Raw genomic sequence first — 15,202 nt, forward strand, 5'->3', positions numbered from 1 at the left:
ATATTCAGATTATTAGCCAATGTATTCCAAATATTACAATCGCGCCTTACAGTGCAGTAAATGCAGCCTACCATACATTTTTATACTATTTTATACTTTGTGCCCAGTTTGCTCTAAGTAATGTAATCCCATACTAAAGTAATTAGCTCACAATATGTTTCGTCTGAATTTTAAGGGTATGTACTTAATTTCTTTACCGACATAAGACAATATTCTGTTTTCGAGACACTACGGAGAAAGAAATGTACTAATTTATGAGCACTTATATCTAACTACCTGCATGTAAAGTATCTACCAATAAATATTTGGACACCCAAGCAAATGCCGTTATCTGCAGTCCTGATATATGTCACGCTCTTCACATTTAAATATCATGTGGGAAACAACTTTAGCATTAATCGCATGTGAAATGCCACGAAGTGTAAAGTTATTTGATTTTTAGAAAGGCGAATCATCTTGACCGATGATTATGATCAGTAATCAAATCAATCAAACCTTTACCTGCTCTGAAGAGATTCTGCTTGAAATCAAAATAAAATCTTAGCTTCTTAATTTATTAATGTTATTAACCAGCAGTTTTGATTAATTCGTGTAAATTGTTCAAAAAATAATATCATTGCTCAGTTATTAATCAGTACTTGTCTAGTAAATTAAATAACCACAATGTTTTCCGAATGTCAAATCGGGAGAGTGCTGCACTTATCCGATATCCTGAAAAGGTACGCAGTAGTTATCACATTCTCCTAAGAATATATAAGAAAAATGCAACAATTATGGCGGCTATATATAAATATAGTAATTTGTCACTAGAATTTATTAGGTATTTTTAATTACTTTCACTAGAATTTGCTGAGCGTACCGTGCTGTTTGAAGGGATCATGCGTACGGATGCGGATACGCGAATATATTATTGCACACGTTAATTCGTGGCCCAAATGGGCCGTCATTTGCCCTATAAAATAATTTCTAAATAGATCGATGACTTTGAGGATCTAGACCAGTTTTTCCCAAACTTTTGTCATCACGCAACACTTCTTAAGTTCTAAAATGTTTAAAGAACTTTATATATATATATATGTTAAGTTATATTAAATAACACATATATATATTAGATTTGAAAAAATAAGCATTTATTTCAGTATTTGTGTGATACCTACAATATTTATAGCTTTCATGGTTTCGAAGTGTTTGAGTCTTCGAATTACAAATTCTTTTAACCAGTGTCAGAAACCTGAATTCTTATTTCAGTTGCAATACTAAGTTCATTTCTATATTCTGATTTTATTACAGCGTAATGTGAAAAACTTGCCTAACACGAATACGTTGTGGCAAAAAGAAATAAAATATGAGTAACTCGTTTTGATTAAGTTCAGATACTCTTCTGACAAACTTATTCAAAAGTACACGAGAAATTAATGCGTAATTTAAAATTTGGAAACATTTAATTAGTCGAGTTCTACTAAAGCAGTTTTTGAATCTTCATAAAGATAGCTGATGTCTTGCAACTGCTTTCCTCAGTGAGCTTCAAAACCTTCTGTTGGATTTAAATCAGAGATCTGGTTGGTAACTTCTCAGAGGTCTTAAACTTTTGGGAATTTATTTTACTAGTTTTACTCTGTGTACATGAATAATATAATCCATAAAAATTAATTAATCGCTTAATTATTCCAGATCTAATCCATCTTCACAGTCAGCTTTTCAAGAATTTATTTCGTAGTTGCTTTTCATTCATATTTTAAACGATAGATGGAGCCAGCGTTTTTATCTTATAGGCATGGCCTTCTTTGCCATTATTTTCGCTCCTTGTTATATCATTAAAATTATAGTCTTGCAAAGTTACTCAGATTATGTTAATAGTTTTCGGTCATTACTAGTTATTATACATATTTATTCTAAATATTTTTTGAACTAATACTGCTTTCAAAACTTCTTTTTCACCACTTTGCATTGACCAAGGCGAAGGGCAGTTTTCATGATTTTCACAGAATGCTATAAACCTATAAGCGATTTTTGATTTTCTACTACATGTTGCGTAATGTCTTCCTGGTTACATAACGAAGTCACATGTTTTAAATTCTTGAGTTACATAAAGTAAAAAGCAATGAAATAAATTTTTTAATATCTCAGTAGGTTTCAAAGCTGCGGAAAGTTTGAAATGATATCAAACAAATCGAATTTGAATTTATCGTTGAAGATTGATAAAGAATCAACTGAAAATAAAATTCTCTTGAATGAATAAAGATGATTATGTTAGGTTATTTAATTACGGCAAAGCCTCGAGGGCTATCTGCCTAAGGGAAGGGATGCCTTCGTGGAGGACTTTCTAGGGGTAACTGGCTCGTATACACGTTGCACAAGGGCATCCATGCAGCCGGCCCGTTCGCGGGATTCGAGCCTCGGACCGAACTACCAGTGTTCAGCGACTTTACCGCTCGGCCGCTGGTGAGCCCATGAATAATGAAGCAAAATGAATACCAAAACTACAAAAAATGAGGAAATGAAAGTAATAAGTAAAAAATTGAAAGGAACTGCAAAATGCTAAGACGAGCTTGTCTTCCTAAGTGTTTTGCCTTTGGTTTGAACGTTTGGCCAAATAAGACTCACATGGAAGTAATATTACATTTTTATGCATAATTCGTACATTGAGTGATAAATAAGTCTAAATTCTTTCATAAATTTTATGATGAAAAATACAATATCATGAGCATCTATTCTGCGTTTTTAGAATTTTCTATGATACGTAAACGTGCAGTTGCAAAAATTGCAAATACCTTCAGCACAGGAGCCAATCAACTCAATGCTTCAAAGTGAAATTTCTGCTGAGTTTGAAAAGGTGTTTGTTTGGATGCGTGAAAACGTGACAAAATGTGGGTTGTGACACACTTTTAACGTTGACATTTTCGGTATTTTATAACTATAAAAGTTATGACAGCTTTGTCTCATACTCATGCTTTCAAACATCTTAAAAGTCATTTGTCTCCAACTGTTGATTCCAAAGAGAGGAATTCGGAAGTACCTGGGAAATCAGCCGTCTTTTGGATGTTTACTCGCACTGTAAAAGAATTGTATGTAGAAGAAAATAAGCCTGCTGATGCGTTGAATTATTTTATTGAAGCCGTTACCTTTAAATCTAGAGAGATAAAACTCCTTTATAACAAATACAGAAATTAAAATTTGTAATTCAAGATTTAGAGACAGAAAATAAGTATTTGAGAGAGAAGCTTGAGAAGAAAAATCATCTACTGAGCAGATTTATTCCCCTTTCTTTTTTTCAATATATGCATTAGCGATGAGTTTATTTTGCATATCTAATTGATAGCTTAATTGTGCTTCATAATGGTACGAGTAAAATACAGATATATTCTTGCCGAAATTTTGACCGAGCAATATAAAAATAAGCTTAAGCTGCCCTTGAAAGAATATGATCTAAAACAAGCGATACTTGCTGCTGTAGAACAAAATCATGGTGATTATGGATTAGCATGTATTCATGCTGGTTTTTCTATAAAGGTTTATAATCCAGCTACTAGAATCCTCATTTTACGAGTTCGGCGTTGTGCTGTTTTGGTATTAAGCACAACACTTCCTTTAATAACTACAGCCGGAAAAATTCAACTTGCATTTCGAACTCTTCGTTTAACTGGAACAATACGTAGTGCTTTTAAGTTTTTAATAGATTTTGACAAAAAGAAATTAATGGAACTAGTCAGCAAGCATAAAATTTCTTCTGAGCATGAAAAGCAATTATCAGACATGATTATGAAATGCCATAAGAGACTGGCTAAAAGAAAGTTTGAGGATCAATGACAAATTCAGATTTATGTTTGTTTTGTGTTTTCTCAGTATTGTGCTGCATGCTTCATAGAAAAATTAAATTTTCATTTTTTTGTCAAAGTATGTTAATAATCTTGACTTAAGAAATGTTTTTTATACCGTGACATTTTCTGACCATGTGAAAGCACTTTATAATTTTTGTTATATCACTAGTGTGTGATTTACAATATTATTCTAAAAGAAAAAAAAAGGATTATAAGGATTATAATCTGTGCTTTTTGTATTTTGATCACGTTTGCTGTTTTTCTGAATAATTAAATGAACTAAATCTCTGCATGTTGAATTAAAAGCTAAAATTTTACATATTTGTGTGCAATCTTCAACTGCTTGTTTATTATCAAATTTTTATCATTTTACATAACTGACATTTAAATAAATTATTGTATTTATTGAATCTAATAACGAATTCTTTTCTCAAATTCTTTATTACACTTAAAATAACTTATAAATGACATTAAATTATAAATGGTGAAATTAAATTCTGCTGCTGACATTATAGTTAAAAATCACAGCAGGAATATTATTTTAACAACTTTATTTTTTCCACTATAGTTAAAAATTACAGCAGGAATGTTATTTTAATTACTTTATTTTTTGCCATCTTTGGAAACTAATTTTTAATGAATTTAAATTGCCTTCGGTTACTTTTTGTGCAGTAAATATTATGAATATTATTTATCTTGCCATAAGAATTGGGTAACACTCTAAATAAGTTTATATAATAATAGTTAATTATATATGTATAATATAAAGCTTAGCAAGTGCTTGATGCTTTACTTATTATTAAATAATCAGCAAGAAGCTGTATTAGTTGAAACTGAAATCGACTGAAGCTGATAACATCCTTTCATTATGCGAGTCTTAAGCAGGCATGATGCTAATCTTCTTGTTACTTGGTGCAATCTCTAAGGCTCCTAAATTTTAATATTTTGTCAATATGTGTGCCCATACCAACTCTAGCATTGGACCTGGTGTTAAGAAAATTTTATTTGGTTTGATTATTTAGGCTTTTTTCTTTAAGATGTCTGAGGCTATTTTCATAGCATCCGACCAAATGAGTGTGTAAGTGATACTTTTAGGAAGGATCACATATGATGAAAAAAAGCTAAATATGTTCAGAATGAATATATATGTCATAGAAGATATAGAAGTTTTTTTTCATCATCTTATTTGCCCATCTTCCATCATTTTTTTAGCATTTTATATCATTCTAATCTGTCGTCTTGATGTTAATAGAGAGCAAGTGTTATCTGTCCTTAAAAGATGTCATTCCACAATTCTATGAAAGAAAATGAGAAAGTTAAATGATTTTTTTTTTCTCTTGGATTTTTATATCAAACTAAGTTATACTCCGAAGAGCCATTTCATTATGACCACCTTGTTAATAACATGTAGGGCCACCTTTAGCCCTCAAAAGTGCCGGCACCTGGTGTGGCATTAACTTTACAAGGTGCTGATACGTAGTCTAAGGTATTTGGTACTAAGTGCTCACCAACTGGTCCTGCTATTAGAAGGAGGAATTTGGCTTTCCAGATGGGACAACAAATGCTCTATTTGATTAATGTCAGGTAAGTTTGGAGGCCAAGACGTGATTTGAAAGTCACTGGAATGTTCCTTGAACCACTCCCTGACGATTCAACCCTTATGACATGGTGCATTATCTTGTTGGTAAACACCCTCTCCCCTGGATGAATGTCATGAATGGGTGAACCTGGTATGTAACAATGTTCACGTAGCACACAGATGTCAGATATTGCTCTATGGGGATTATGGGTCCTGATGTGCTCCATGAAAACATTGCCCCACACCATAATACCCCCTGCCATCGGCTTGTCTCTGCCCAACTGTGCATTCGGAAGTCGTAGTTTCATTTGGAAATCTGCGTATTAGCACATGCCCATTGATGTGATGGACCAGAAAATGTGATTTATCGGACCATGCAACTTTCTTCCATTTTTCTAATGTCTAATTGCACAATGTGTTAAGAAACAGTCTGGGTGGCCACTGTTGTAGCTAGTCGTGATTTCGGCTGTTGTAGCTCTTCAGTCACGGTGAACAATGCTTGAATCAATGTGCCGTCAATGGCACATGCTAGCCGGTGACTTGTCGTTTTGCCATCCGTATACCACTTTCAATATGTGTTCACAACTGCATCTGAACTGCGTACTAAATGCGCCATTTCTGATATTGATGTTCACAGTAGCTGAGCTATAACGATTTGACCTTTATCGAAATCTGATAAATCAGCTGCTTTTCCCATTATGTTGCTAATCGTGCTATGTTTGGAAAGACAATGCATAGCCACTTTATAAACTTCAACATCAGTCATGCATGTGCAGTAGTTTTGTTCCTGGGCGAGCCCATTGTTATAGATGGTGGTCATAATGTGATGACTCTTCAGTGTATGTTATATACAAAGTCTTTAATACAGACATCTATAATCCGTACCTCAAAGCTACAAACTTTCTGCGCTCAAAGCCGGAACAAGCTTATTAATTTTTGCAGACTGTTAAAGCAAGTTTATAAAAAGCAAGCTTGAACTTTCGATTATGTCAAAAAGAATTTCCAATTCTGGAGTTGCCAAAGGATCTACAAAGCGAAAGCATGTTTCGATGTACCGCTTCCGATAGTGAAGAAAGTGACAGAGAGGTTATCAAAAAAGAAAAAATTTTTGTTGACAAGTTAGTCGATATTCTCGACACAGCACTTACAGGACTTGAACAGTGGAGCTGAACAAGGAATTATGTCTGTTTATAGAATTAAAGAGAAAGTATTAGCACAAAAAACAAAGCAACTTAAACAACTTACATTAAAAGAAATGTTTAATAAAGTAAACAAATACAGTCAAAAGTCATTAATCCAGACTCGTCAGGACTTCGGCGATTCCGGATTATAGATCATCAGTTTAAAATCTCATAAGATGGCATGCAGAAATTCTAAAATTAAAAATATGAAAACCATAATTTATGAAATAAAGAACAATTATGATCTAAAGGGTATCAAAATTTACAAAAAAAAGCTTAATATTTATTTGTTTACTTTATTAAACATTTCTTTCAATGTAAGTTGTTTAAGTTGCTTTGTTTTATGTGATAATACTTTCGCTTTAATTCTATAAACAGACATAATTTCTTTTTCAGTTACAAAGTTCCGCTGTTCAAGTCCCGTTAATTGCTGTGCCGAGAATACCGACTAACTCGTCAATCGAAATTTTTTCGTTTTCACTAACCTCTCTGTCACATTCTTCATGTCTTTATCCATTTTTTGCAGCAATTCCACTTTTTGTTTGATGGACATCGAAACGTACTTTTGTTTTGTACGATCCTTTGGGAGCTCCAGAATCGGAAATTCTATTTGACATAATCGAAAGTTCAAGTTTACTTTTATAATATTGCTCTTACAGTCTGCAAAAAATAATAAGCCGGATCCAATCATTAACATTAACTGAAATAGATATTTAGATAATTTTAGCTTATACCATCTGTTATACATAAAACTCGCACTTATTCTGTGCTTGCGCACACGCATATGCGCAGTCGTAAAAGGTCGTACGCGCACGCGAAAACGTATTCTGCGCTTGCGCACACTCATATGCGCAGTCGTATGCGCATGTGTCGACGATGTTGGCTTTAGTTTTCCACATGCAAATTTTGATCGGCGGTAAGCTAACGTGGTTGCCGCTGATTGGCCGATGACGTCAAGATTGGCGGGTTGGCCGAGTATAATATATATGTACGCCGGTATCGGCGAAGGTTCTTGTTCTTGTTCTCTTGTGTGATTATCAGTTAGCATTATGCTTGTTTTGCTTTCACTAAATGATTTTAAATGTAAAGGCTACAGTGTTAGCTCTTTTATTTTATTTACGGAATAAAGCATGAATTTTATTTAGTTTAGTCTTAGCTTTATTTAAAGGAAGCAAATTATGCTTTGCTTTTATCACCACTGCCAACAAACGAGGCGCATGCGCAGAAAGTTTTTAGCTTTGAGGTCCGGATTATGGGTGTCCGAATTAACAACTTTTGACTGTATATATTAAGTTTTTTCTTTGTAAATTTTGATACCCTTTAGATCATAATTGCTCTTTATTTCATAAATTACGGTTTCATATTTTTAATTTTATAATTTCTGCATGCCATCTTACCAGATTTAAATTGATGATCTGTAATCCGGAATCGCCCGACGAGTCCGGATTAAAGACTTTGTACTGTATACGTCCTTTTACCTGAACTGAAATTTCTGTCAAATGCTAGGAGAGTTATTTTTACGAAGTAAAAAATGAAATAGCTTATTATAAAACATTCATTTGAATTCAGTTTTATTAACAGCATATTATTGGATTATAATGAATTGTGTCAAATTTATCATATTTAAATGTTAAACTGACAGTTTATATTTAGATATACACTTAGTTTTTTATTTTTGCTTTCTGTATTAAAAATAAAATATTGAAAGGCTATACAGTCAAGTCTTTAATCCAGACTCATTGGGACTTCGGCGATTCCAGATTATAGATCATCAATTTAAATCTGGTAAGATGGCATGCAGAAATTATAAAATTAAAAATATGAAACCATAATTTATGAAATAAAGAGCAATTATGATCTAAAGGGTATCAAAATTTACAAAAAAAAAAAAAAAAAAGCTTACTATTTATTTGTTTACTTTATCAAACATTTCTTTCAATGTAAGTTCTTTAAGTTGCTTCATTTTATGTGCTAATACTTTCTCTTTAATTCTATAAACAGACATAATTTCTTGTTCAGTTCCACTGTTCAAGTCCTGTAACTGCTGTGTCGAGAATACCGACTAACTTGTCAATTGAAATTTTTTCATTTTCAATAACCTCTCTGGCACCATCGGAAGCGTTACATCGAAACATGCTTTCGCTTTGTAGACCCTTTGGCAGCTCCAGAATTGGAAATTCTTTTTGACATAATCGAAAGTTCAAGCTTACTTTTATAAAATTGCTGTAACAGTCTGTGAAAAATAATAAGCCGGATCCAGATAGAAGATTAAGGAGCAATGCAATCTGCAACATTAACTGAAATAGATAATTTTAGCTTAGCTTATACCGTCCGTTATACATTAAATGCACAGAAAGTTTGTAGCTTTGTGTCCGGATTATGGACATCAGGATTAAAGACTTTGCACTGTATATTCTTATAAAGCAAATTTCTGAAAAACTTTCCAGAATGAATATAAGAAACACATGTTATTAATTTCTATTTTGTATATAATTTACTACATTATGCTTATGGCTTTGGTTATTTACCTACTCATGCAAACATCTGTTTTTCATTATACCACCTGTTCAGTAAATATAATTATTTGTTAATGTTTATTAAAGTATTTTTATCCTTGAAGGGGTAAAAAATTAATGAAAGAATTTTAACCATTTTTGCTTAGTATATTACAGTATTTTATTTGATTTCGTGTGTACTGTAAAAATCCAAAAACGCATGTTTAAATTTTCAAATATTATAGAAATGTACCTTATAAACATTGAATGTATGGGTATATAAATGTGTGTTGGTGATCACTGAAAATTAACTATGTATAATCAATAATTTCAAAATGTTCCATTTTGAAAGCAGAGTATGAATCATCATAAATAATATGTGGCTACAATTATAAAACTCATTAAAAGAGCAATTTAAGTACCTCAATGCAGCTTGGAAGAATTGGGTGAATGTTCTTGAAATTATTTATGTGTGTAATAAAATATTTCATATAATTTAAAATTAAAATAGGATCAACATTTGTTTTCCGAGTTTATTTTTTTATAGTCATTAGATTCAGACTTTTCAGTTTTATTTTCTCAGTTGGTAAATCAATATACTGTGTTCAAATAATGCGATCTAAATTAAATTACCTTCTGTTATATATTTCAAGTTATATCATCTATTATTAGAACATTGTTCTGAAACATAATCTTGCAAAATAGCTGACTATTTCAGCTACATTCCGACATGTATGTATCGAAACATCCAGGACCAACAGAGACTGTTCATTGAATTGAGAGAGAATTAAATGTAAAGATATGTAATGAAGCTAAAAAATTATGCATTTGTCATAGCATTAAAACCTCAACTTGAATAAATGAGAGAATTTTTTTTAAAGTGGTATTTAATAAAGAATATAAGATAGAATTAATTATTACATCTTTTGTTATGAATTGAAGAGTTTTTATACAGATTTAGGTTGGAAAGAACATCTACAGATGGGATTTGGACTATGTTCTTCACATTGCCAATATCAAGCCTATATTTTTGTTATCGCAATTTAAGGGTCTTTTGAAATGGTGGCATCGCACAGCATAAAATCCTCACAGAAACCCCTAATTTTGCATATTTCAAGATTGGTATTTATGATATAATTTAAATATAGCGAGTAAGACAAAGAAATTTGAAAAAAAATTACTATCTGAGGAAGGAGTAGTTACTATATTTTTATGCTTTTAGTTAAATATGGCAACCATGAGAGCTATTACTCGTAGGATGACTTTTTAATGGAAAGTATCTGGTATTCCCTTTCGTTATGGGGAAAACATCTATGCAACCAAGCTGTTAGCTGAGATTTGAACTTGTGTTTCCCATAATCTTATCCATTTGGACACTGGCATGTGGTATGTACAATGAATAAAAGCTTTCAGATTTGTGAATAATACAAACTTCTTTTTTGAACCATAGATAAGAGGACTACTTTTTGTGCTAAAAAATAATGACATTAATTAAAAGTTGCAAAATCCTCTTTAATTTATTTATTTATCCTAAAAATTTTTTTACTACATCTAAAATATGAATATTTAGGTGTATCTACAAATGTGTATCCTGACATGGCTACCTTAAGCTGCAGACAAATTTTAAAAAATCAGCTGGGAAGTCAGAAGAATATGAAGGGGGATTTATCACTGCAGCTGAATGCTTAGCAAGATATTATCATACAGACAGTGCTGTATAGGCCCAGTATTATCGTATGAAAGAATCAAATACTATTTCCTTACTTGCCTTATCCTGCTTCTTAATCAAAAAAACACCCTGTAAAAATACTGAGTAATTGGTTGATTTTCAGAGACATATTCATGGTGAATAAGTACTTTGTAATAAAAAAAAATGCAATCAGCATCACCTTGGTCTTTAATTTCACCATCCATGCTTTTTATTGTATGGGAGAAGACTGTCTTTTCCACTACTGCACTTTGGCTTTTTGTGTCTGGATCATACTGTAAACAGTAGGTCTGATCTCCTTCTATGATACACTTTAAGGAATTGTTTTCCTATTTGGTCAGCAGGTCTTCACAGCAAACTTTTTGTCTTCTTTTTTTGCACTTCTGTTAAAATCTGAGGCACTTACGGAACTCAAACTTTCCTTATTTTCAGTTACAAGTAAAATTAAACTCCAGCCTTCTGTACTTATCCCAAGCATGTCTGAAAGTTGCTGAGTTGTTACATGCTTGTAAGCTTTTACTAAAGAATGAATTTTCTTCATATTTCCCTCATTCTTGGAAGCTGACAGTGCACCCTATCTTTGGTTCATCTTCAATGTTTTCATGCCTACATTTAAAGCAGTTGTACTACTCATACATTTCTGCTCTTGACAATGACGCATCACCATATACTGTTTGAACCATCTCCAGTGTTTCAGTAGCAGATTTACTTAATTTATAACAAAATTCAATGTTATAATCTCGTTCCATGTCAAAGCAATTTTTTTTTTTTTTTAACATAATGTCTTCTGAGTAAATTAAAACGATTCTTGCATTTTAATATGCAAATGACAAAATAATCAGTTGAAACTTTCTTTAACAAGAATTAAAACGATATAAACGAATAAGTTAAAACGATTCTTGCATTTTAATATGCAAATGACAAAATAATCAGTTGAAACTTTCTTTAACAAGAATTGAATGTCTTTCTAAACATTCTTCCAATTTTTATTTTATCATTTTGGCTTTTTATTTGTCCATTTAATTTAGGAGTGCACCTTGTATAAATATTCGAGTTAAAAAGCTAATTTCTTTCTGGCAAAGAAGATAGGCTATTGTATGTTTCGAAATTATTTGGATAAATATTATATAATCAATTCTGTGAAAGTTTTTAGTAAAATACATATGAAGCTATAGCTCATGTCCAAGTCTCAAGAGTCCATTTAAGTGGATCAAAAGCAAGATCTCAATTCTTAGGCATTTTGTAAAATATCTGTCAATCATTGCTTAGTATTTAAATCTAATATTTTTTAATTATCTGTAATTTAAAATGTTATAAAAAGTGAATACTTTGCATCTATATTTTTTGTTTACTGTATTTTAAATCTTTTACATTGTATTACATTATTTAAAGTCATCCTGTTTCCCTTTGCAGTTACAAATGAATATACTACTTGTCTTTATTGTACAGATGATATTTTAAAGCATTTTTCATACTCTCAGTGAAGATCACAACTGTTTAATCATATGATGCTAAAGAGCAGAATAATTGAAATCTCTTTTAGCATTGAGTTTTTGTAACCTTTATGCAAATGTTTTATGATAATATCAGAACAAAAATTCCCTTTCAACTTTAATAAAATGGAGAACAAATGGAATAAAAGCTGCGAAGATATATACAGTGAACTTTTAGAACTTGCATGAACTATAGGAAAAAGTTTTAGTGAGATGAAAGGGCATTAGAAAACCATAAACTTTTTGGAATCAATGCAATAGTTTAGAAAACATGTAGTCTGAAAAAATTGAGTCAACTGAATTTTTCCATAAGCAAATTATTCTCCTATTTCTTGTTTAAAAATAACATAACTATGGATAAAGTTTTGGTACAATTTATTCCCATTATTATTCAGACACTGAAAATTTATCATGAGAAAATCTAAGATTTCAATTATTTAAAAAAAATTTTGAGTAATTTTACAATATCAATGTGGATGCATTGTAACATAACATAATTTAAATATCAATTTATATTTTTAAAAGTAATGTCCAAATCCCAATTTTTCATAAAATTTCACATATGGCATAGAAATATTGTTAAAGATTTCATATTAGTTAAAAAGGAAAATTATTTTGAATCAAAATTAAAACATTTTTTTATTACTACTTATTGGCTAATTCTCAAGAAATTAATATATAACCTTCCAGACATTTGTTGTTTTGAAGATCTACAAGCTTTTGAGGTTTCCCTTAAATTCATATATCGAATGAATTTCATATAAAAGAAATTTAAAAAAAATTAGTAATATAAATAAAATAAAATTAATTTACTAAAGAAATATTGATTATATTATCTCCTAATATAAATTTAGTAAAATGTAGCAAAAAGAGCAAACTTATATGTAGGAAGTTTAATTTCGAAAATTGTGTTTTAAAGGAACTTGAATGTAAATCATGAAAAAAACTTTTTAAAGGAACTTGAATTTAAATCATGAATAAAAAAATTTCAAACTTTGAAAAAGAAAGTAAAAAACAAGTAATTATCACTATTGATCGGAAATTAGCTGACTTTTCAATGGGAATTCCTTGAACAATAATTAATAAATGCGAAGGTGTTTTGTATTTTACTCAAGTGAGAATGATGATGCCAAACTGGCAAATTAAGTTAGGCCAAAATTGTAGTTCCTTAAAGTGATGGGATTATAGCCAAAGTAGAGTATCAAAGAACTCATTCTGAATGAAGGCCCACCAGCGGCCGAGCGGTAAAGTCGCTGAACACTGGTAGTTCGGTCCGAGGTTCGAATCCCGCGAACGGGCTGGCTGCATGGGCGTTTTCGTGGTTTTCCCCATGTGTAACGTGTATACGAGCCAGTTTCCCTTAGAAAGTCCTCCACGAAGGCATCCCTCCTCTTAGGCAGATAGCCCTCGTGTGCTTTGCCATAATTAAATACACACACACATTCTGAATGAAGCATTTTTGCTAATACAAGATTCTTTAAAAATTTGAGTGAATAGCCAATTAATGTAGTGAAATTTACAAAATACTTGAGTAAATGTTCCCCTACACCTTCGCTTTTATGCATGTTAATTCAAGACTATTTTTATAAAAATAAACAAAATAAACAGTAGTAATCTTAACTGGAATTATGAAATAGCCTTCAAAGTAATTTAAATAAATATGAGAAAAATAAGAAACATAACTATGTTATCTTTGCAAAAACAAATCAAATAAAAGTTGAAAAATTCAAATATATATAATAAGAAAGTAAAATGTGAAATGTACATTAAAATATAAAAGGCCAGAAAATTCATTAACTAACTAACATGCTTTCTATTGGGATGTTGGTAAAGTGTTTTCTTCTGTGTCTTACTCAGAAGGGGTGTGTGCCCAAAATTCCGTTATTGGCAGTGGTGACACTTTGAATTATTACAGGCGGTGAAACTATTGAGAGGCTAATTTTGGGACATGGGAGGGACTAGGAATGTTGGTTAGGTTAGGTTATTTAATTACGCCAAGGTCTCGAGAGCTATCTGCGTAAGGGGAGGGATGACTTCATGGAGGACTTTCTAAGGAAAACTGACTCGTATACACATTACACATGGTGAAAACTGCGAAAACACTCATGCAGCCAGCCCGTTCGCGGGATTTGAACCTCAGACCGAACTACCAGTGTTCAGCGACTTTACCGCTCGGCCACTGGTGGGTTTCCTAGGAATGTTGGAGGAACGTTTGTTGAGAAGTTCTTATGTATGTGAAACACTGTGTATAATTTTGTTTACATTTTAATCTACAAATTTTATAACTTAATAATTATGGGAATTACATCTACATCAAACCTTTGATAATGATATCCATTAAGGCTGATGACAGCACTGGAGTTTTTATCTCAAAAGAGTTGCTTTCTTTATTAAAGAAAACCATATTAATTCAATTTCAAATTATATTGTTTTTGTTTTCAAAGGTAATAAATCAGCTGTAATTTTTATGGTGTTTTTCTAAATTAATTTTATAATGAAATTTAAATGGCTGTAAGCTTTTAAAATAAAAGTTCATTTCAGCATAAGTAATTTACCATGAACTCTCTTATATAAGAATTTAATCAATTTGTACTTTTTTTAGTGATGGATGCATCAAGTAAAGTTCCAGAGGGAATTTTATTTGGCACTTTTTCTACATTTGGATCCTATGATGAATGCATCGCAATTAAAACTCCAAAGACCAATTTACAAATGCCCTTTACTGGTCAGTATTGCTCAATCAATATTCAACCAAACTTGCCTCAGAATGAAAGACATTTTACCATTCATAATGCATTCAGAAAGTATCCAAAACTCAAACAAGTTTTTCAGGTATGTTTTTTCCCTCATTTTTCTATTGTGTTCATATACCACATTTCTTCATGCATTTTCACTCCTTTTTTAACTAATTTTATTTTCCAAAAATTG

General features: G+C 31.5%; 1 protein-coding gene across 1 annotated transcript in view; it reads left to right on the forward strand.

Moving 5' to 3' along the window:
• LOC118198408 (uncharacterized) overlaps positions 1-15,202 on the forward strand; it is a 109,814-nt gene that overhangs the window by 57,620 nt on the left and 36,992 nt on the right. The window contains exon 3 of the mRNA XM_035370074.2: positions 14,877-15,106. Coding sequence (XP_035225965.1) covers positions 14,877-15,106 — 230 coding nt within the window. The remainder of the gene's footprint in view (positions 1-14,876; positions 15,107-15,202) is intronic.

This window comes from Stegodyphus dumicola, chromosome 7 (genome assembly GCF_044657685.1).
Source record: "Stegodyphus dumicola isolate Sdum_Otavi_A_Nest chromosome 7, ASM4465768v1".
In the NCBI taxonomy this organism is placed as follows: Eukaryota; Metazoa; Arthropoda; class Arachnida; order Araneae; family Eresidae; genus Stegodyphus; species Stegodyphus dumicola.